Source organism: Heterocephalus glaber, unplaced genomic scaffold, assembly GCF_053883595.1.
Source record: "Heterocephalus glaber isolate CG9 unplaced genomic scaffold, H.glaber_assembly_v1.0 deba00000546, whole genome shotgun sequence".
NCBI classification, from domain to species: domain Eukaryota; kingdom Metazoa; phylum Chordata; class Mammalia; order Rodentia; family Bathyergidae; genus Heterocephalus; species Heterocephalus glaber.
This window is the reverse complement of record NW_028258147.1, coordinates 6807755-6829000: the sequence shown is the minus strand read 5'-3', so window position 1 is coordinate 6829000 and position 21246 is coordinate 6807755. Positions and strand designations below refer to the sequence as shown.

Genomic DNA, 21246 nt, shown 5'->3' with positions numbered 1-21246 from the left:
ATCCCTGGAAAGAGTTTACTTAGAAATAAAAGCCTTTTTGATTGTCTGATTTTTGAGGCATTCTGCTATCCTACATTATGCTCATCTAGATGCATTCCAGATTAGGTATCTTCTTAAAATATTATATCTATGTACATAATATTCCAAATATGATATAGCCTAATCTGCAAGAAGTGTTGGCTCCATAAACTCAGTACTTTTAAATGAAATCTAAGATATTTGCTTAAAGCAGCTATATCAACCCTACACACACACACACACACACACACACAGTTGGCTCTTTTATTGGTGGTTATTTTTTTTGTTTTGTTACCTTCACACAAACAGTTGAAAAGCCCTTTTAAATAAATTCTCAATGGAGATACCTACTGTCTTGCTTCTTGTACTGGGAGTTAGACAAGCCCTAGTTTCTAATGTCTGATCCATGTATGAATTGTTATGTGAACCTGGAAAAGCTTACATCACACACACTCATAACAAAGACAGTGGGAAATTATATGAAGTGGGACAGAAAGATGTTGTGCCCACTGATTGAAAAGCAAGGACTACTAGAATTGACTCAGGGCTGATATACAAATGCATATTGATAGGAACTTTAGGCCCATTTTCAGCATGTATTATAATTTAAATAACTATGGAAGTTAACATTGAGGAATCACAAAAACTGACCCTTGGACTTTTCCCTTTTTTGTTTATTTACTCTCTCCCTAAGTAAAGTCATTCAGTTTTATATGCTGTGTATTAGTGTTTGATTCTCTTATTTTCTACTCAATTCTTCTCCCTATACATTACATTCCTATATTCAACTGCCCTCTCAGTCCTAAATGTTTTAGATTTTATTGATATCTAAAACCTTCCATGTCTTTTTTTTTTTGGTACTGGGGATCGAACTCGGGTTCTTGCGCTTGCGCAGCAGGCGGCGAAACCACTGAGCTAAATCCCCAACCCAAAACCCTCCATGTCTTAAAAATTGATCTCCTGAGTTTCAGCCTTTCCCATCTTGAGGCTTTCCCAACTTTTGAAGCCAATTCATTCTTCTAAAATAAATCAGGTCAGGCCTTTGCCCTAGCATCACCCAGCACTGGGGATAGAACCCAGGGCCTTACACATGCTAAGCAAGTGGTCACCACTGAACTATTCCCCTAGCCCCAGAGACACCCTTAATATACTTTATATACTGTTTATGTTTGTGATACATTCTATATATGTAAACAGACAGAAGGTTTATATATATATATATATATATATATATGTATGTATATATCTGTGTGTATGATACCTGTCAGAGTTATAATAAGCAGTTCATATAGATACCTTCTTGTCCACAGTACTTGTTTTGCTTAACCTACCTGGAGGCTTAAATAAGCAATGGGCCCCTCTTTCTTCCTAATGATTCTAGTGTTGACATTTAGGAACCAAGGTTCTCACCTGCATTGCAGAACAGACAAAGATTTGATAATGATTTGATAAGATGGTGCATTATTAATTCCTTTCTAAATGTGGGGGAGAGAAGTTAATTCTACAATAGTTCCTTCAAAGCTTTGGGACTTAATTCTAGGGTAACCTAGATTCAAAAAGGCTGCATTAATTCCTAAAATTCTTTTACAAGAAATAAGCTCCTAAAAACATTTTCTTTAAGCAAAAAACATAAGAAAACAAATGAACAGAAGAGTCTTTTCTTCAAAGTCAGATCATTCTCAGAGATATATTTCTATTTCCCTTTTTTTTTTTTCTTTTTTGGTACTGGGGATCAAACTCGGGTCCTTGCGCTTGGGAGGCAGGCGGCGGAACCACTGAGCTAAATCCCTGGCCCTCAGAGATTTATTTCTAAAAAAGCTGTCTTTGTGGTTAAGGATGAGGAAGGTGGGCCAGGGATTTAGCTCAGTGGTTCCGCCGCCTGCCTCCCAAGTGCAAGGACCCGAGTTTGATCCCCAGTACCAAAAAAAAAAAAAAAGGTTAAGGAGGGAAGACAGAAGATCCATATGCATGTTTGGTGCTTTATAAAGTTTGAGATATCTTCAAATTTTTCCAAATGACATAGCTTTGTTTGTGTTTTCATTGCTAACACAGCTTTCCACATATATTTAAAGTGTTATTCATCAGTGAAATCTGCACACTGAGACATGGGTTCCTACTATAATCTCCATTACCAAATAAATAGATTGGGCCCAAGAGGAGCTGCCTGACTTACAGTAATTTAGTAAAACTAATTCAACCAGAATTCTGACTGCTATTCTAGCAATAACCCATAGTATCACAGCAGATGGGAGATAAGGCCAACTCAATCAAGTGTGAGCCATAGAACATGTATATGCATGTTTTATGTAGTAGCTTGTGAATTAATATTTCATTGAGTTGTGTTTTAATTCTGGAAAATCACAAAACAAGAGAACATCTCATAGTAAAATTTCTACCTAGAGACAACCGTTTCTGACTGTTAGCTCATTTACTTAAAAGATTTTTCTGGTGGTAGCAAGGGGAAAAGGTGAGCTTGAGGAGAGAGTGGTTCTATCATATTGCACATTTTACATTTGGATAAATTGAAAAATGATCATTAGACCAATTAGGGGTGATGCTAGAGCTACTATAGTAGTTTACTGATGGTTCATTTTTAATGAAATTATGACTCTGGGCTTCAGAGTATGCTAACAATTCCAAATACTTTGGAAACTGTTCCAGCATGTGTATACATAGGTGTTGGGTTTCCCTAAATTTTCATAGGAAGAACCTTAATGTTGTCTCAATTATTTTCATGAATGTGCTACTTTATTTTGAATTTTTATTTTTGCAATGCTGGGGATAGAACCCAAGGCCTTGTGCATGTTAGGCAAGTGCTCTACTATTGAACCATAACCCCTGTGCCTGTGCCCTGTGCCCCTTAGAGCCGGACTGGTTAGACTTCACTAGCCACACCTTTATTAATTTATTTTATTATATATGTGTACATTTATTTTTGCAGTTTTGGAGATGGAACCCAGGGCCTTGTACATGGTAGGCAAGCGCTCTACCACTGAGCAACATCCCTAGCCCCTGGATGTGCTACCTTAAATATAGTAGCAGAAATGTGAATTCAAAAAATAAATGAATAACTGAATTCAAAAAATAAATGGATAAATGTTATGCTCTTTCAAGGATAATCGTGTTTGCAAAAATAACACATTCTTTTGGTTTGGATCTGTCAGCCATGTTGCACCCCCATATTAGTACAGTCTACACAGTTGCTACTTTTGGTTCTTACCTAACAACAGCTCTTTATAAAAGATTCTTTGAGAAATCTATTTTGGCTCAAAGAAAAACATTGGTTGAACTAAGTATGACAAATTGACTACCATTAAAAAAGTACAGTGCTATTTTTTTCAGCTTTTAGAATAGGAAAGTGTGTGTATAAACAATTTTGTCCTTTGAAATGGAAAAAGAAAAAACCAACTCAAACAAAAAAAAAAAATTGAAGTGCTTCTCTTAAGAGAAAGTTTTTTTGTTTAATTTACTTTTGCTTTTTGTTTCCCCCACCCTCTGCCCCAACTTATCCTTAGAAAATAAAGGACATAGGAGGGTAGAAGTAAAGTGGCATAGAAAGGGAGTGCTATTCTGGGTATTTAGGGCTCCAGTCTCAACCTTTTTAATCACTGCCAGCCAACCACCTGCTGCTTTAGTAGATTAGTAGGAGATGATGGAAGTAGAAAAAAAAAGAAATTGCTAAGTAATTTTCTATATATGTCATTCTTTTCCCATTCAAAATCCTAAAGCTGAGATGTTACATCTAGTACTAAATTTATAATATACCCAAAGCTAAGTAATGATATCAGGCATCATTTATTGAATGCTTAATTACTATGTGGCATGCATTGTACTAACCATTTTATAATTCAGTAAGTCCCCAATTTACGAATGAGTTCCATTCCAGGAGAATGTTTGTAAGTCAGGTTCATTCGTAAATTCAACAATGTGAGTCTTAAACACTTTTGATACAAATATGCAATGTAAAGCATAAAAAAACCCAAAACACACACCCACACAGAAATACTGTACACTATCACACTGTACAGTAAGCACACAGCAGCACAACTGTGACAATGTCCAGCAGACACGTGAGTTACTTAAGGATTTGTTCCCACCTACCAGTGTTCATAATGTGAGGTCCATTCGAGTTTGCAGCTCGAATGTTCAGAAGTCAGGGGGGACATAACCTGTATCTCAACAATTTCTAATAAGTTTTTTGTTTTGTTTATTTGTTTCTTGAGTACTAGGGATGAAACCCAGGGCCTTGTGCATACTAGGAAAGTGGTCTCCCACTGAACAGCCCTGACAAGTTGCTATATAGTCTTAAGCATTCTGATTTCTGCTTCATAGCACACATTACAACTGTATTAGAAAAAAAAAAAACCTCTACATAACTAATTTTATAATTAGTTCTTTCATATCTGGCTCACCTACTAAACTGAAAACTCCATGAAGGTAAGGATCGTCAATATCTGACATTGATTAAAGTTTATTAAATGAACAACTGCAAGTGTGAGTGGCTGCATGAATAAGTTAACAGCCCTATTAAATAGGCTGTGCTGTCATCTCTCCACAAAGAAACAGAGATTGAGACTTCAATCAAAGTCAGCCTGAGTTCAAAGTAATATTTAAATGACTAATGGGGAATGTAAAAATCATGGCTCTGGAAAAAGATTTGAAATTACAAAATATTCTGAATATTTCTTCCAAAGCACTTTCTTTGCAAATTTGGATCAGAAAGGCTGTTACCTTTCTTCTGGCAGGTGGGAAAGTATGGTTGCCCTACTCCTCTAACTCCTAAGCTGTATCAGAATATTGATTAGTGAAACAGATGACTGCCCAGAAAGCTGTTGCTAGGCTCTGTTGCCAGAAGTACTTTGATCTCTCACTCACCCTAGGAGGGGAACCAGAAACTTTTTGTACAGATTAGCTCCTTTCAAGAACAAAAGTCCCTTTGGGGGTTTACTAATTCCCGTACCTCCCCTGGTGCTGGTGTTCATTCTTGTGGCCTCGTGTTAGGACTTTGTTCCAGGGCGGTTTTCCAGTTCCAGAGATCGTCAAGCCCCTGCTGCCCCAATAAGTGTTTAGTGCCACGCTTGAATAACTAGACAAGGTCAGACTTGCCTTTCACAGCACCCCCAGAGACAGACCCCTGCTAAGAAATCCTAGAAATGCCTTAATTCTCTTGAAGTAAGTAGATCAGAGCACCATAGACCCGAAGAGCTCTGGCTTTTGCAGCTTTCACCCCTTGAAAGTGATGGCAGGCTAGGCATAGTGGGACACGCCTGTTATCCCAGCACTCTGGGAAGCTGAGGCAGGAAGATCCCAAGTTTCAGCCAAGCCTGGGCAGCTTAGTGACTCAGTGAGACCCTCTCTCAAAAAATAAAGTACTGGGGGTCCAGGGATTTAGCTCAGTGGCACTGTGCCTGCCTTACAAGAACAAGGTCCTGAGTTCAATATCTGGTATGGGGTGGGGGGATGGGGGTACTGGGAATGTGCAAAAACTCAGTTTAATCCCCAGTATAGGAGGTGGGGTGGGGAATGAAGTGATGACAGTACTTCTCATCCCATTGAGAGATGTAAAATGCTTTATAGATAGTGCTTTATATTCCCCATTCCCCCTAAAACTGTGAGTTAGGAGGAACTAGCTCTAAAACTTAAAATATAAATGAAGGAAGGAAATTGTATTGTCATCCAACAAATAATTAGCAACTACAGAATTATATGAAGAATAAAAAGACTTTAGCTGAACATGAATAGCAGTAACAGCAGCTACCATTGGCCACAATTAGAAGTCTTGGACCTATCACTCTCTAGTATATATTGCTAAATGGATTAGTTGCCAGAGCGTTTTACTTTATAAAAGAGGATTTATTCTCTGCTTTGGGAATCGAAAATGCCTAATGCAAAACCTACTGAGACCAGGAAGAAGGGAGACCACATTGAATATTTATTTCATTTTCAATGTCTAATTGGATCTGCAGGCATAGTTCAGCCTCATCAGAGTCAGTCCGGAAAAAGAAACTTCTGTTGTATCAGACAAACAGTTTTTGTGTGATTTTAATTACTTTCCCTTGCATTCCTTATTTTCTAGGTCTTATCTGTTCAGTTATTGTGCTAATACAAAATCACATCAGGCATTTAAACAGCAGACAGAGGAAGGTAGCTGGCCTCCCCGAAACCCATAAGTCAATGACCACTGTCTTAATATTAGGAATTTTTAAAACCTGTTACTGCCATGATGTAACAGCTTCTTAAATTATTCATTCATTCATTCATTCATTCATTGCAGAGTCAATGAATGTTCTGAAAATAAAGTTAGCCTTAGATTCTAGCCCAATGCTGTATAGGGAGAATATCATTGTCCACTTCTATCAGCTTCCCTTTTCTTTCTTTCTTTTTTTTTTGGTACCGAGGATCAAACTCAGGACCTTGTGCTTGCAAGGCAGGTGTGGTGCCACTGAACTACATCCTCGGCCCTCAGCTTCCCCTTTCTGACCTGTGGATAGCACTTTCCATAGGAGATGCTTGGAACAGCACCATGGTTCCATTTAGATGCTTCCCAGAGGTATAAATTCATACAGAGGGGCCGCTGCCTGTCTCACAAGCGCAAGGTCCTGAGTTCTATCCCCAGTACTAAAAAAAAAAAAAACACTTAAATTCATACAGAGCTTAGACTAGAGAAGCCTCAGTTTCCTCTATAGTTTGGAATCTTCAAAGAAGCCAGTTTTCCCTCTGAGTCTTTCCTCTGTTATTCCAGCGGCTTCATATACAGATAGCTCTGATGATGAGACATCCCCCAGGGACAAGCAGCAGAAGAACTCAAAGGGAAGCAGTGACTTCTGTGTCAAGAACATCAAGCAGGCGGAGTTTGGACGGAGAGAAATTGAAATTGCCGAACAAGGTAAAGAACGCAGGCATCTTTTCCTTCTCTAGTTGGCCTGTGTCTTTTTGTCCATGTTAATCCCTTTATACATCCAGGCTGTGGTAGCTGGTGAAATTTCAGGGTGGCACTGAAGAATGCTTTTAACAAAAGAGTCTGAGCTCAGGAAACACTATAAGGAAATGAAGTCTGCTAGTCTAGAAGGAACCCCTAAGCAGGACAGGCATATAGGGCATCAGAACCCTGGAGCATTTGCCTCAGGCTCCCTAATAAAAGAAAATTCAGTGAAAAAACTGGAAACAAAGTCTTTTTAAATAGGGAGGGGTGGAGGGGTTGAAGGGAGGGCAGGGAAAGGGGGAAAAAAGTAAGAATCAAGTTATATTTTGTAAAGGTACAAATCTCCAATGATGAATGTCATTATATTGTATACCTAAAATGCATCAATGAAATTAATTTTTTTAAAAAAGAAAATTAAGGTTTATTGTCTTCATCTCTTGAGAAACCTAGTCCAACAGAAAAGGATCTTAACCAAAGAGAGTAAGTTTTTCTATTTATTCCTTTATCTCTTATTCCCTCCTTTCTAATATTGCTGTGTTTGTATTGGGCCTTTTCAGAAATGCCTGCACTGATGGCTTTGAGGAAGAGAGCTCAAGGAGAAAAGCCTTTGGCTGGAGCCAAAATTGTGGGTTGTACACACATTACTGCTCAGACTGCTGTGAGTCCTTTTCCTTTTTCCTCTTAATAACAATAGTTAATAATTGCCACCAGATATTGAGTGCTTATAATATGCCAGCACTCAGTTAACAGCTGAAGAAGTATTACTTCATTAATTCTCGAAACACCATGTGAAGCAGGTATTCGCTTTCCATTTTGTAGATGAGAAACCCGAGGTTCAGGGAGCTTAAGTAATCTGTCCAACGTTATACAGCTAGTAGATCTCACAATGAAGATTTGAATACCAGTATAACAATGTAAGTGAGCACATACTTTGCTTGCTTCCCCTGATCTTCCCTTCCAGTATCATTTCTACAAGGCAACCTTGTGTGTTAAGCTGCTTTCAGCTGCAAATAAGAGAAAAACCGGATTCCACCTGACTTACACATAAAGGAACATATTACATTCTGTAGCTAAAAGTCCAGCAGGAAGGCAGGCTTCAGGTGAAGTTTCTCAGGACTTACATTTCCTTTCTCTGTGACTTCTTGGAGCTCTCTCCATAGTGTGCTTACTTTATCCTCAAGCTGATTGTAAGGTGGTTATAGCTACTCTGGTTATTACAAACTGACATGAAAAAGATAGGTCATTTCTTCCTCCCTCCCAAGAGTAAGAAAGCCTTTCCCATATGTCTCCAGGATACTCCATCGTGTCTCATTCAGCAGAATTGGATCACATGCCTGTGCTCCACCAGTTCTGGCAAGAGACCAGAATTACCATGATTGGTTTAGACTAATGATTCCCATCCTTAGCAGATTTACCATCTCCTTTTAAATTTTTTAAAAGTTTTTCAGCATTCCTGAATTAATGAAATTGAGCTATAACATACCTACATATATGTAATTTTGTGTGTGTGGTAGTGGTAGCCAGGATTGGACCCAGGGCCTTCACACTGAGTTACACCCTAAGCCCCTAAACTGCCCAGGCTGTATAAACATCCTGACTCAGTCTTGCAAAGTGCTAGCATTACAGGTGTGCATCACCATACCTGGCTACATGTAATTTCTTAAAAATAAACAAAATCTTAACTGAAATATGAGGGAGGAATAAAAGGAAAGTCATTTATTAAAAAATTTCAATATAAATGCTTGGGCCCAACAGTAGTAGGATAGTGAAATATTTGTCCTTAGAGCATGAATGAGAATGCTGTAAGTGCAGATAGAAGGAAATGTATTATTAGTTCCAGAGCATCAGATGTATTATTAGTTCCAGCATTACCAAAGTACATGATTTTTCTAAAAATAGTAAAATAGTAAACTCAGAAAATTTCTGAATAACAACAACAACAGTGGAAAGTATGAGTTTTCTTTTGATTTACAGAATTGTTGCATTCCTGGAAAAACTTTATTTTGAATTTTTAAAAAAACTATAAAAATAATTTTGTTAATGTATAAGGTATGTATAAGGTAGAATTAGATGCTAAGCTCAGATAATTATAATTTTTCATCCATGTGAACTTCCTCTGGGACATTAGAAAATTATAGCAAATTGGCATTGTTTGTTTACTTGATACAGGGTCTCACTGTGTAGTTCAGGCTGGGCTTGGGCCTGGGATTTAGCTCAGTGGTTTCGCCGCCTGCTGCGGAAGCACAAGGACCCGAGTTCAATCCCCAGTTCCAAAAAAAAAGACTTGTTCAGGCTGGGCTTGAACTCGTGGCGATCCTCTTGCCCCAGCCTCCCAAGTACTGGGATTACAGGCATGCACCACTGCATCTGGCTAGCATAGTTTTTTGTTGTAAGCAGCTCTACTATATTTCCAGAATGTCCAGATCCCTGACCTTGCCCACTAAATGCCAATAGCACCCTCCCAATCATTATGACAACCAAAAATGTCCCCCACAATGTTCCAAATCTCTTCCCTCACCCCCAGTACTGGGGATTGAACCCAGGGCCTTATTAGCACTAAGCTGCATCTCCAGTCTTTTTTTGAGGTAGGGCCTCTTCCTTACTAAGTTGCCTAGGCTGGGCTCAAACTTATGATCCTCCTGTCTTAGTCTCCCAGAGTGCTGACATTACAGGTGTCACCACCACCACCGCTCCCACTCCCTCGTAAAATCTCTTTTAAGTCATCATCAACGATGCGATATTGAGTTGCCAACCATATTGAGACCACTCCACGGAAATTGGTGTATTGAAAAATGTTCTGTGGGCCGGGGATTTACTCAGTGGTTCCACCTGCCTCACAAGTGCAAGATCCTGAGTTTGATCCCTGGTATCAAAAAAAAGGCCTGAAATCTTTTACTGGATTTATAAGATCTGAGTCATCTGTATGGTTGGCTTTCAGAAGATTGTCTCTCCTGTATCACATATTATGTGGTCACACTCCTGATTAAGGACAGTAGAGATTCCTGAAGACACAAATAGCTTTTGTCATTACTCTGAGACTTTTTGGGTTATATGTTCTCTGAGGAAAAAAGTACCGAAACTGCCCAAAATTAATATAATAAATTGAATAGCTATCTCTTTTTGGAGCTACAAACTCATGAAGCAAAGCTGAAATACTCTTGAAACCTTTTTTGGGCCTCCTCAGTCAAGGATGTGAGACTTGAGTGTGGTGGCTTAAAATAGTAAGTGCTTCTCTGCTGTCTCATGTTGCTAAGTTATATCTAGTTTGTTGTTATCCCTAGGCTCACGGAACATTTCCACCCTTCAGAGCTCTCCCTCTATTTTTTCCTGAATGAATTAACCACTGTCAAGTTTAATGTTTCTACCCTACAATTCTTTTTCCTTAAAAAAATTACAAAAGTGGTTTGCTTTCTTTTGTTTTTAGTCTCTATTTTTTGTTTTTTGAGTACATGTTCATTTTACAATATTCAGACATCACCGCTACATATAAGATAGAAAGCAAAATTCTCTCAAACTTCTGTGCTCCAGAAATAGTTAATGGTTTCCTGTCCATGTTTCTAATAAATATGAATTTATATATTTTATATGTGTTATCATACTTCTAATCTGATTCTGTTGCTGCTCCTTCAAAATGATGATTTGAAGTCAAGTTAAACGAGCTTCTGACATCTATCCTCTCCTGCTTCTGCCTGCCTTCACTGGTTTTTGAGCCCTAATAGCCACAGGTCTTGACTCACAGCTTTTCTGGTCTTTGTTTATTTATTTTTTTCTTTGTTTGTTTGTTTGCTTGCAGTATTGGGGGTTGAACCCAGCGCCTTCACACTGAGCTACATTATCCAGCCCTTTTTTTTTTTTTTTGATACCTGGCATCGAACTCAGGACCTTGCACTTTGAAGGCAGGCGGTGCAACCACTGCGCTAAATTCCCGGCCCCTCCAGCCCTTTTTAAAAAATTACTATTTTTCCAATAAATAAATAAATAAATAAATAATTACTATTTTTTATTTTGAGACAGGGTCTCATTAAGTCACTAAATTGTCCAGGCTGGACTCCAACTTGTGGTCCTCCTGCCTCAGCCTCCCAGAATGCTAGGATTACAGGTGTGTACTACCACGCTTGGCCTTGACTCACAATATTTATATTCTTAGTTCAATCATTTTTCTTTCTAGTTTACTTATATTGCTTTAAAGATGTCTTCATATCATTTTATTATTGTTTGACACATTTAAGAATCCTAGTTGTAGGAATTCAGAAATTCTTTTTTTGTTTTGTTTTGTTTTTGTCTTTTGAATCAGGTCTCACTATGTACTTTAGGCTGGCCTTGAACTCACTATGTAGTCCAGGCTAGCCTCGAACTGGCGGTGATCCTCCTGGCTTAGCCTCCCAAATGCTGGGATTATAGGCATGTGCTACAAAACTCAGCAAGGAATTCAGGAATTCTTTAAAGCAAAAAGTAAAACAAGAAGGTAAAAATGAGATAAAATACATTAGTGGGAACTGGAAATTTAAACAGAAATAGTTCTTCTGGTAACTGACTATGTGCCCTTGGACAAATTAAGTCAGTAGAGTTGTTTGCAAGTTTTTTATTTTTAATTAGAATTTTTATTTAGTTTGGAAATTTTAGAAAATGCAGTATTTGTTAGGGCAGAGGGTACTGGAGATTGAATGCCAGGTCTTTTCGGGTTTTTTTTTTTTTTACTTTGAGATAACATCTCACTAAATTTCCCTGGCTGGGTTTGAACTTGCTTTCCTCCTGCCTCAGCCTCCCCAAGTAGCTGGGATTGCAGGCATGTGTCACCACGCCCACTTAGAAAATACAAATTTTAAAAAATGAAAATTAGCAGTACCCTTAATTAGCCACCATCAGGAAATTTTAATGAAAGTTTTTTAACCAAAGAGAGAATCCTATCTCCATCTTATATGTTGAAGTAAAAGTAAGTTCAGATCAAATCAGTGGATGAACCGCCCCCCTCCAAATGATGCTGGGAGTTGAACCCAGGGCCTCGCACATACTAAACAAGTACTTTACCACATCCCAGCCCCTAAAAGTGTTTTTTTATGAGAAGAATCCAGTCCATAGTCGTATCAGATTTAGTTGTCTCGTCAGTCTCCTTTAGTCCACAACAGTTGCTCAAGTCTTCCTTTGACCTTCATGATCTTGACAGTCTTGAAGATTACAGATGAATTGTTTTGTAGAACATCCTCAGTTTTGACTTTTCTGATGCTTCCTTATTATTAGATACATCTATGGTAGAGATGTCAGAGAGGTGATGCTGCATTTTCCACATTGAATCCAGCTGGGATACATGATTTCAGTTTGTCTCATAACTGATGATGTTCACCTTGATGCCCTGACTGAGGTGGTGTCTGCCAGCTTTTCCTCTGTGAAAGTTATTCTCCCTCTTTGTGATTAATACTTTTTTGGAGTACTATGAAACTGAAATGTCCTGTTCATCAAACCTTTGATTTATTTATTTATTTTTGTTTTCTATTTTTCGTAATGGGTTTAATCCATTACCAACATTACTTTGATGCTCATGTTGTCCCCAGTTTGATAAGGAGGAGCCTCTTCAGTGTAGCTTCTTTCTCTTTTGACATGTCACTTTCATTCTTTCAGCACTTTCTTCCTTCCAGAATGAGATAGTGTGAGCTTATCTTATATGCTCCTTGCATTAGCCTTAGAATCAGCCATTTCTTTTAGTGGATCTGGACACTAGTGTGCTCTTTGCTTTTGAGCTGTCTTTATTTCTGGATCCTCTTTTTTACTTTTGGAAAATAATTACCCATTAACCTTTAATGTATTTCTTTTGCCTTGTTCTCTCCCTCTTTGCCTTCTGGAACTCCAATTATATTTGTGTTAGACCATTTGATAATGTCGTATATATCTTCATGTTCTGTTCTGATTTTTTCCCCATCGTTTTCTTTCTGTATTTCAGCTTGGTAATTTCTGTTGATCTCTCCTCAAGTACATAGAGTTCATTAATAAGACAGTTGAAGGAATTCTTAAACTCATTATTTTTTAATCTTTTGTTCTTTTTTAGCATTTCTATTTGACATTTATTGGTTGGTTGGTTGGTTGGTTGGTTGCAGAGTCTCATTATGTAGTTCAGGGTGGCCTTGAACTCACTGTGTAGCACAGGATGGCCTTGAAATCATGGCAATGCTCCTGCCTCAGTCTCCCAAGTACCAAGATTACAGTTGTGTACTACCACACCTGGCTTAACTTGTTTTTATAGTTTTTATCTCTCTGCCTAAATTCCTTATTGGTCCATGAATGTTGTCTGTCTTTCACTAGATCTTTTAACATAAGCATATTAATCATAGTTATTTTAAAGTTCTTGCCTGATAAAGCATCTGGCACATCTCAGAGTCTGGTTCTATTGATACTGTATTTCTAGACAGTGGGGTTTTTTCCCCCCCCCCAGTGTCTTAAAATTCTTTGAGTAGCAGTCTCCATTATAGGCTGGACTTATGCACCGTAGGCTTCACATGCCTTTAGCAATTGCTAAAGCTGTTTAGCTATTGCTTAGGATTTGAGGTTACTAAGAGGCATCTTGCAGTGTTTCTGCTTCACCTGCAGCTTTCTGCTACTTTAGCACATATGTGCCACAGGGTGGCACTGGGGCCTCCCTCCTCAAGTGCTGTCTCAGGGTGAGCCTCTTAGTAAGGGCAAGTGAGGTTCTTGGGTCTCCGGTGTTAGGTTCAGTGTTAGGCAGGCCTCTCTGAAGGCAGGGCTTTTTCAGTGTTCATGACTCCTTTCTATAGCAGCCAAATTTTGTCTTTCACTTGAGGTGGGTCTTGGGCAGAAAGTATTTTCCTGTCCCTCTGGAGAGCTGAAAAGGTAGCAGATCCTTGTTTCATATCAGTGAACTGTCATGAACTCAAGAAGATTCCCTGCTCCACTCCCAGGAGCGGAGCTTTTACTTCTACCCTCCCTGGGAGTGGTGGATCTTTACCTGGTCCCTAATGGCAGATGCAATTTCTAATTATCTTTTTATCACTCCAGGAGAGAAGAATGTAGGGAAGTGTCCAGGTTTTATAGTGGCTCTTCCTCTTTTACTTTTTTTTTTTTGAGACAGCATCTTGCTATATAGTTCAGACTGGCATGGAACTCACCATGTAGCCCAGGCTGTCCTCGAGCTCTTGGTAGCTCTCCTGCCTCAGCCTTCCAAGTCCTGGGATTGTAGGCATCTACCACCATGCCAGGCTTATTCCAGCTGTGGCCACAATCAGTCCTCTGGTGGTTTTTGGTTTTGGGTTTGTTTTGGTTTGGTTTTTTTTTTTTTTTTGGTGTCAGGGATCGAACTCGGAACCTTGTGCTTGCAAGGCAGGCAGCATCACCACTGAGCTAAATCCCTGGCCCTGATTTGGTTTTTTGAGACAGTCTTGCTATGTAGTTCAGGCTGGCTTTGAACTCACAGCCACCTGAGTGCTGTTATTACAGGTATGCTCCTCCACGTCTAGCTAGTCCCCCTAGTCTTATGAGTGCTGGGTAGAAGCCCCTGGGAAAGATCCTGCCTGTGAGTATGAAATCTCCTTGTGTCTGGCTGAGGCTGCCAGAAATTTCAGATGACACACTTATCCTTTAATTATATTTTAGCTAATTTTTCTTACCCTCATGTATGGCAACCACCTCTTCCTCCCTCCCCTGCCAAAGATGAAATGATATTCCTCCTCTCCTTAAAGGACTTACTCTGGAGTTCAGTTCACTTGGTTGCTTTACGACTTCAGTTCTTTGATGGAGTAAAGTAAGCTTTGCAGGTTATGCAGCCTTGTTAGGATGGAAGTTGCTCTGGCTTTCTACACCCTAAGCAGAAGCAAAACTGCAAGTGTTTTTTGAACATACAACATTTTGGCTCTGAAATCCTTTAGTTAAATCTTATTAGGGGCCAAATCTGCTAAATGGATAAAAGCATACCACTTAGCTGGAGCCTCCTCCCATGCCTCTCCCAGAATATTGAATGCCTCCCATGCTCCCCTCTGCTCAGAATACTGAAGAGGTTTTGTAGAGCACAGTTTGAAATCACTGACCTAAGTTGTTACTGATGTACTTTCTCACTGTCAGATGCACAGACTTAATCTTCTTGACCAATTATTTGGTGCAGGTGTGTTCATCTCCTTCCTTGTCTTTTACACAGGTGCTTATGGAAACTCTGGGTGCTCTGGGGGCACAGTGCCGATGGGCTGCCTGCAATATCTACTCCACTCTCAATGAAGTAGCTGCTGCTCTAGCAGAAAGTGGTAAGATCTTTTGCTTGTCTTTTGCTTTGTCTTTGGACAAAGTATGTCTCTGACAAGTTCCATTGGTTCAGTGGAAGTCTTTAAGGAAGGTTCACAGTAAAAGAGCTGCCTTGCAAAAAATGGATCCCTCCTCTTGATTAGTTTGCTCCCTTTTGGGGCTTCTGTTGTCAAATATGATCTAGTTAGCTTGTTGTTTTATAGTTGCCAAATAGCTACCTATATCGAATAGTCCATTATTCATGCTCTGCTTTGACTTGCTGATAGAACACCAGCAAACACACCTACTATCTAAGGTATTATAGATTAGAGAATGCTTCATAATTTTGTGGCCCAGCTGGTTTTCTAGCAAGTAGTTCACCCTGGTTTAATGTTTGGTATTTCTGCTTCAGCAGTAAAGAGGACTCAACCTAGAAGATTAATATTTGATCACAACATTCACTGATACTTGAAGGACAAAAGACAGAGGAATTTGGACTTTGCTGGCTTCCTGCCTTCACTCACTGGCAGCAATGTGTAGGTCAGGGTAGCAAACACATGTCTCTCTTGAGGGTAACATTTTTGGCATTTCATTTGTTCTTTCATTTATATTTACTTAGTTTATAAAATGTTATATATCACACACCAAGACACAGGGTCTCACTATGTAGTTCAGGCTGGCCTTGAACTCACTATGTAGTACAGGCTGGCCTTGAACTGCAGTGATGCTCCTGTCTCACCTTCCTGTTTACTGGGATTACAGGTGTGCACACCACACCTGACTAGAAAACCACACAAATATTAAATGTATACACCAGTGAATTGTACTTATGCAATCTTTGCCCTCAGAGTCTTGTATTGTTATATTGTGGTAGAGGAGATAATACACTTACATAGTAATAACGATAATAAGAGGGCATATATGATAAATACCATGACAGATTTTAAATCTGAATTCCTTACAGAAATAATAGATTTATAAAAAAAATAATAGAAAAATTCAGATTTCTTGAGTACTCACTTTCAAGTGGGTTAATCAGGCTTCAAAATGGGTGTGACACTTAGGTAGACTATGACATGAAGCAGTATTTTAGCAGATGAGAAAGATGTGAGCACTCTCCTGATGAGGAAAGGGAAATGACTAAAGTATAGAAACAAGAAAGATCAAAGTGTAGTTGGGAAATGGTGAGAATGCCAATTTGACTATACCAAGAAGCACTTATTTCTGATTTCTTTTTTCCTTTAGTCATATTTTTAGCAACCATCATACTCTTGTCTATTTTGCTTGTCTTCTTTGGGCTAAGGAGAGCAGAATTAGTACCAAAGACAAAGGAATAGGTAAAGTATCTAAAGATAATGCTAGTCAGTGAAGAAAGAAGTCAATCCAAGGAATACAGCAGAATGAGAGTTTGGACTTGGGGAAAACTAGCACCTTCTTGCCAAAACTTGGGAGTCAGCCCTTTTTACAGCCTAAATGTTTTTCTTTGTTCATTTTTCATAGGATTTCCTGTCTTTGCCTGGAAAGGAGAGTCAGAAGACGACTTTTGGTGGTGCATTGATAGATGTGTGAATGTGGAGGGCTGGCAGCCAAACATGGTAGGTCAGATTTCTGCTAACAACTATTCTGTACAAATGGGGGCTAGGTTGGGAGGGGGCTATGGCCTGGGAGAGGGTTTCCTAACAAGAAGGAAAGAAATGGCTTCATTTCTGATGTGTCTGGGTTTCCAGTGGAACTCAATGCTTCTGCTTAAGGTACCCCAAGAGTATTGAACCTCTTGTAACTTCAAAGTGCTTTAATTGTTGCTGCTGATGTTGAAAGCATTCATATTCATCAGTAACATGAAAATGCTGCTCAGGATTCACACATAGCTGCTTAAAAAGCAAGAGAAATGCATTTCCATTTCTTGCTACTTCTTACTGTCCCCCCCAACAACCACTAAAAAACACTAATCAAAAAACCCCACAACTCCTGAGGTACTCAGTTTTCTTTCAGAATCCATATACTGAATTTATAGTATACCTGAAAAGCCTGCACGTTCAAATATCTTCTCTTTATTCATTATCGACCTAAAAGAAAAAACATGACTAGACAAAGTTTTGGGTTTTTAAATTTTTGCACCATTTTTATTTTTGTTTCATTTTTTAAAACATCAAGTCTTGAAGGCTGATAACATATCTAATTTACAGAAAGTCAGAATGCTACACAAAGTATGAGGCACTCTTGCTTGGCAAATGTTTCTGCATATTAGTGAGAGGAGAAATTAGGAAATCAACTGAGAAAAGAAACCATTGATTGCTGTGCAGAGCAGGCCTCACTTGCTATCTGGCAGAGCAGAAGCTTCTTTCTGAATTATCCAGGTCACATGGCATGAAGTGTAGTTTGAGGAAGTCGGGTTAAAGCCTTCATATCCCAGAGGGAGATAACAGTGGCTCTAAAATGAGTCAGCTTATTCCACCAATTTTAACAGTGACAGGAGGGAATGTGATTGACAGATACTAAAAAAGATATGCCAAGGGAGTTCTCCTGGGAATAAAACACTAATTTTATAGTCACGAGCACAAAGAGGATATGGAATTGTGCTCAGAGAGCTTTTACAAACTACAGGGTCAACACAAACTACTAGAAAGTTTAGTGAAGAAAATTAGACAAGGATGAAAACAGTTATGTCCCAGAAAGTGGAATCCATACCTCTCTGGATCTGTCACAATCTAATATTTTTCCTTGCTTTCTAACCTGAGGAAGATTCCCTGATGACCAGAGTTTTCTGCAATAGCATTGCATGGGAGAACTACATTCATTATATGTTATGTGCTCACTTCAGCAGCACATATACTAAAATAGGAATCACAGCCAACTTCTTGTATTTGATGGCTTTGTTAAAAGGAAAAGTAGACAAGAATAGAGGGACAAACCACAAAGTTTCTAATTATTTAGTTTTTGTTGTTGTTTGGCTCTGACCTTTTCTGTGGCTAGGGATTAAAGAATCAAGGAAAAACTCCACAGGATTCTATATGTGCAAAAAAAAAAAAAAAAAGGAGAGAGAAACTCAGAAGATACTTTGGGTTTCTTAGGGCATTGTCTGTGAGAGTTTCTGCTTGTACTGTGGAGCAAGCAGTGTGCGAAGTCCCAATGAGTGCTTCTAACAGCCCAGTGGAGGGCTGGAGTGCCACAGCCTAATGCCTAATAGTATTCTAAGCTGCTCTTTCTTTAGCTTATTAATAATTCAGAAACTTTCCTCTGCTGATGAAAGCTCCAGTGGGCACAGCATTGTATTTATCTTTAATTCCAACCTGAAATAGTGATGAGCTGTTCAGAGGCATGCTTGCACACCTACATACTGCACGGTTCCCTGGTTATTTTTAATTTGGTTTATACCAAGTGTGAGGTTGTACTCGGCAAAACCCCACAGTGCTGCCTGATATGTTGGGTGGGATAATGCCTGTACTTTGGGAAAAGTAAAGGATTAATGAATACAACTTTATAAGCCATTGTTCTGAAAAGGAAACTAGTTTAAACTAAGCCTTGATTGAATATGTTGAAAGTTTTGAATTTAACCAACAGAGATTGACCATATCAAGTTCAGGCTTTCTGAAGATCTATTGCATATGCAAGAACTAGTGGTCTAGATAACCACTTAAGCTATCAATCCATTAAAAAATCCTCATTAAATGTAAATTTTTATATAGATGTGTCATGTAGGAGGATCGTTTGGCTGTGAGCTTTGCAATTGGCTTTTTGCCTCTCATTGTTTGCTTGTGTCTAATGACTAAGTATTTAGTATAATATTACATTAGCTCTAGCTTTAAGTTACTTTGTATAACCATTTGGGAAATTTGAAATACCTGTAAATTGGTAATTAGAAATTTGGGTACAAGACCCAGAAAAGCACTGAAACCTTGAGCCTTCAGCAAAATGAATCTTTTGCAGATCTTGGATGATGGAGGGGATCTTACTCACTGGATTTATAAAAAGTATCCCAACATGTTTAAGAAAATCAAAGGCATAGTCGAGGAGAGTGTCACTGGAGTCCACCGGTAAGATTTCAGATGGGCATCCCTGGCTTTGGGCAGCTGAGACATATACTCTTGAAATGGGGATTAGCTCAGTGGTGCTGCCATCTGCCTTGCAAGCGCAAGGTCCCAAGTTCGATCCCCGGTACCAAAAAAAAGAAAATCTTGAAATCACACACCAGTAGAATACATTGTGTTAAAGATTAGAGCCTGCTATTAGTTGACCAGATCTAAACTTGTACATGTCTTTTTTAAATTAATAACACAAATAACAAACAAAATAGTGAAAGACAGGCAGGTGGGGGAGCAGGTGGGGTCCTCATGTTTTCTAGTCATTGTAATATAGTGACTGCTTGTCTTTTTTTGGATTAATTCATTTTTCAACAAATATTTATTGAATTTGTACAGCAACAGTGGCAAACCTATGGCCACTGCTGCATGCTACAGTGAGATGTTTGTATCATTGAAAGCTCTAAAAGGTTTGCCATCACTGTTCTACAGTGAACCAAGAATTGCTTTAGGGGTAGGATTTAGAAATGGACAAAACACAAAAGCCTGTACCCTCACAGAGCTTACATGCTTATGTACAGAGCAAGGACATAGGTTCTGTTTGCAAATGAGCAGTGATTTTCTGAGTAAATTTGAAGTCATTTTTGTTTGCTATTATTTACCCACAAAGAACTGAAAAGTATGAAATAAATTTTTAAGGAAGTAAATTTTGAATTAGCCACTGTAATTGCTTGAGTGTATTGTGATCTCTTAATATACAACACTATGGATTATAGCATACCCTCAGACTCTTAGAAAGGGATGAATGTTAAATTTAAAAAGTTTTGCCAGGAGTGGTGGTGCATGCCTATAATCCCAGCATTCAGGAGGCTATGAGTTCAATGCCAGCCTGAACTACATAACAAGATTGTCTCAAAAACAAAAAGAAAACTCTAGAATTTTAATTTTTAATTGATACAATTTAAAATAAACTCATAGAGATACATGTATGTATGTGTTTTGAGATTATAAATTAGATTATTTTAATGTTAATATTCTTGTATGGTGGTAGTTTGATTAATTCCTACCACCATAAAGAAAATATTAATAAAGTAAAAAATAAAAGCACTTGCTGAGCCAGGCATGGTGGCACAAACCTGTAATCCCAGCACTCAAGAGGCTGAGGCAGCAGAATTGCCTCAAGTTTAAGCTTAGCCTGGGCTATATAGTAAGTTCAAGGCCAACCTAAACCATACAGCAAGACCTTGTCTCAAAAAACCAAATACATACATATTTAAAGCCTTAAAAGTTAGGTTGAGGATTTTCCCTGCATGACTTTGGTTTTTCGAGACAGAGACTTGTTCTTGTCTCTGACTGAACTCAACTCACTATGTAGCCCAGACTAGCCTTGAACTTGCAGCAATCTTCCTGCCTCACCATCCCGGGTGTTGGAATTACAGGCTGTGCCACAGCACCCATCCCCATGTGACCTTAGAATGAGAACTTTATTTCTAAGCTATATATAGTCTCTAAAAACACATTATAGTACTTCTCAATATCCTTCCAGCAGGATAATACTAGTCATGTCTCATGGTCATATTTCCAGGATTTAGTATGAAACCAATAGTAGGGCCAGGGATTTAGCTCAGTGGTGCCGCCACCTGCCTCGAAAGCACAAGGTCCCGAGTTCAATCCCCAATACCAAAAAAAAAAAAAAAGAAAAAAGAAATCAATAGTAGATTGTAATGTCTCATTATTTTATGTTCTTCTTGACTTCTCTCATCCCCAGGCTGTACCAACTGTCCAAAGCTGGGAAGCTCTGTGTTCCAGCCATGAATGTAAATGACTCAGTCACCAAACAGAAATTTGACAACCTCTACTGTTGCCGTGAATCAATTCTTGATGGGTAACATTTATTGTCTTTGAGATGAACTTGAGTTTTGAGTTGTTGAGTTAAAATTCTGGGTTTTTTTTTACTTTTTGGTTATTTCCAGAAGTGATTCATATGGTACCTCTGGATCTATCACCACATCATACCCAGTATTTTATAACTCAGAGCTACATTGCCATCACTATTTTAAGAAAATCTAT

At 38.7% G+C, this 21246-nt stretch overlaps 1 protein-coding gene across 7 annotated transcripts in view; it reads left to right on the top strand.

Annotated features, from left to right (window-relative positions):
- Ahcyl2 (adenosylhomocysteinase like 2) overlaps nucleotides 1–21246 on the top strand; it is a 194622-nt gene that overhangs the window by 143300 nt on the left and 30076 nt on the right. For all 7 annotated transcript variants that reach the window (XM_013076497.3, XM_004856358.4, XM_021237539.2 and 4 more), the window contains 6 exons: nucleotides 6761–6904; nucleotides 7498–7598; nucleotides 15078–15180; nucleotides 16658–16752; nucleotides 19085–19191; nucleotides 20945–21061. In XM_013076497.3, coding sequence (XP_012931951.1) covers nucleotides 6761–6904; nucleotides 7498–7598; nucleotides 15078–15180; nucleotides 16658–16752; nucleotides 19085–19191; nucleotides 20945–21061 — 667 coding nt within the window. The remainder of the gene's footprint in view (nucleotides 1–6760; nucleotides 6905–7497; nucleotides 7599–15077; nucleotides 15181–16657; nucleotides 16753–19084; nucleotides 19192–20944; nucleotides 21062–21246) is intronic.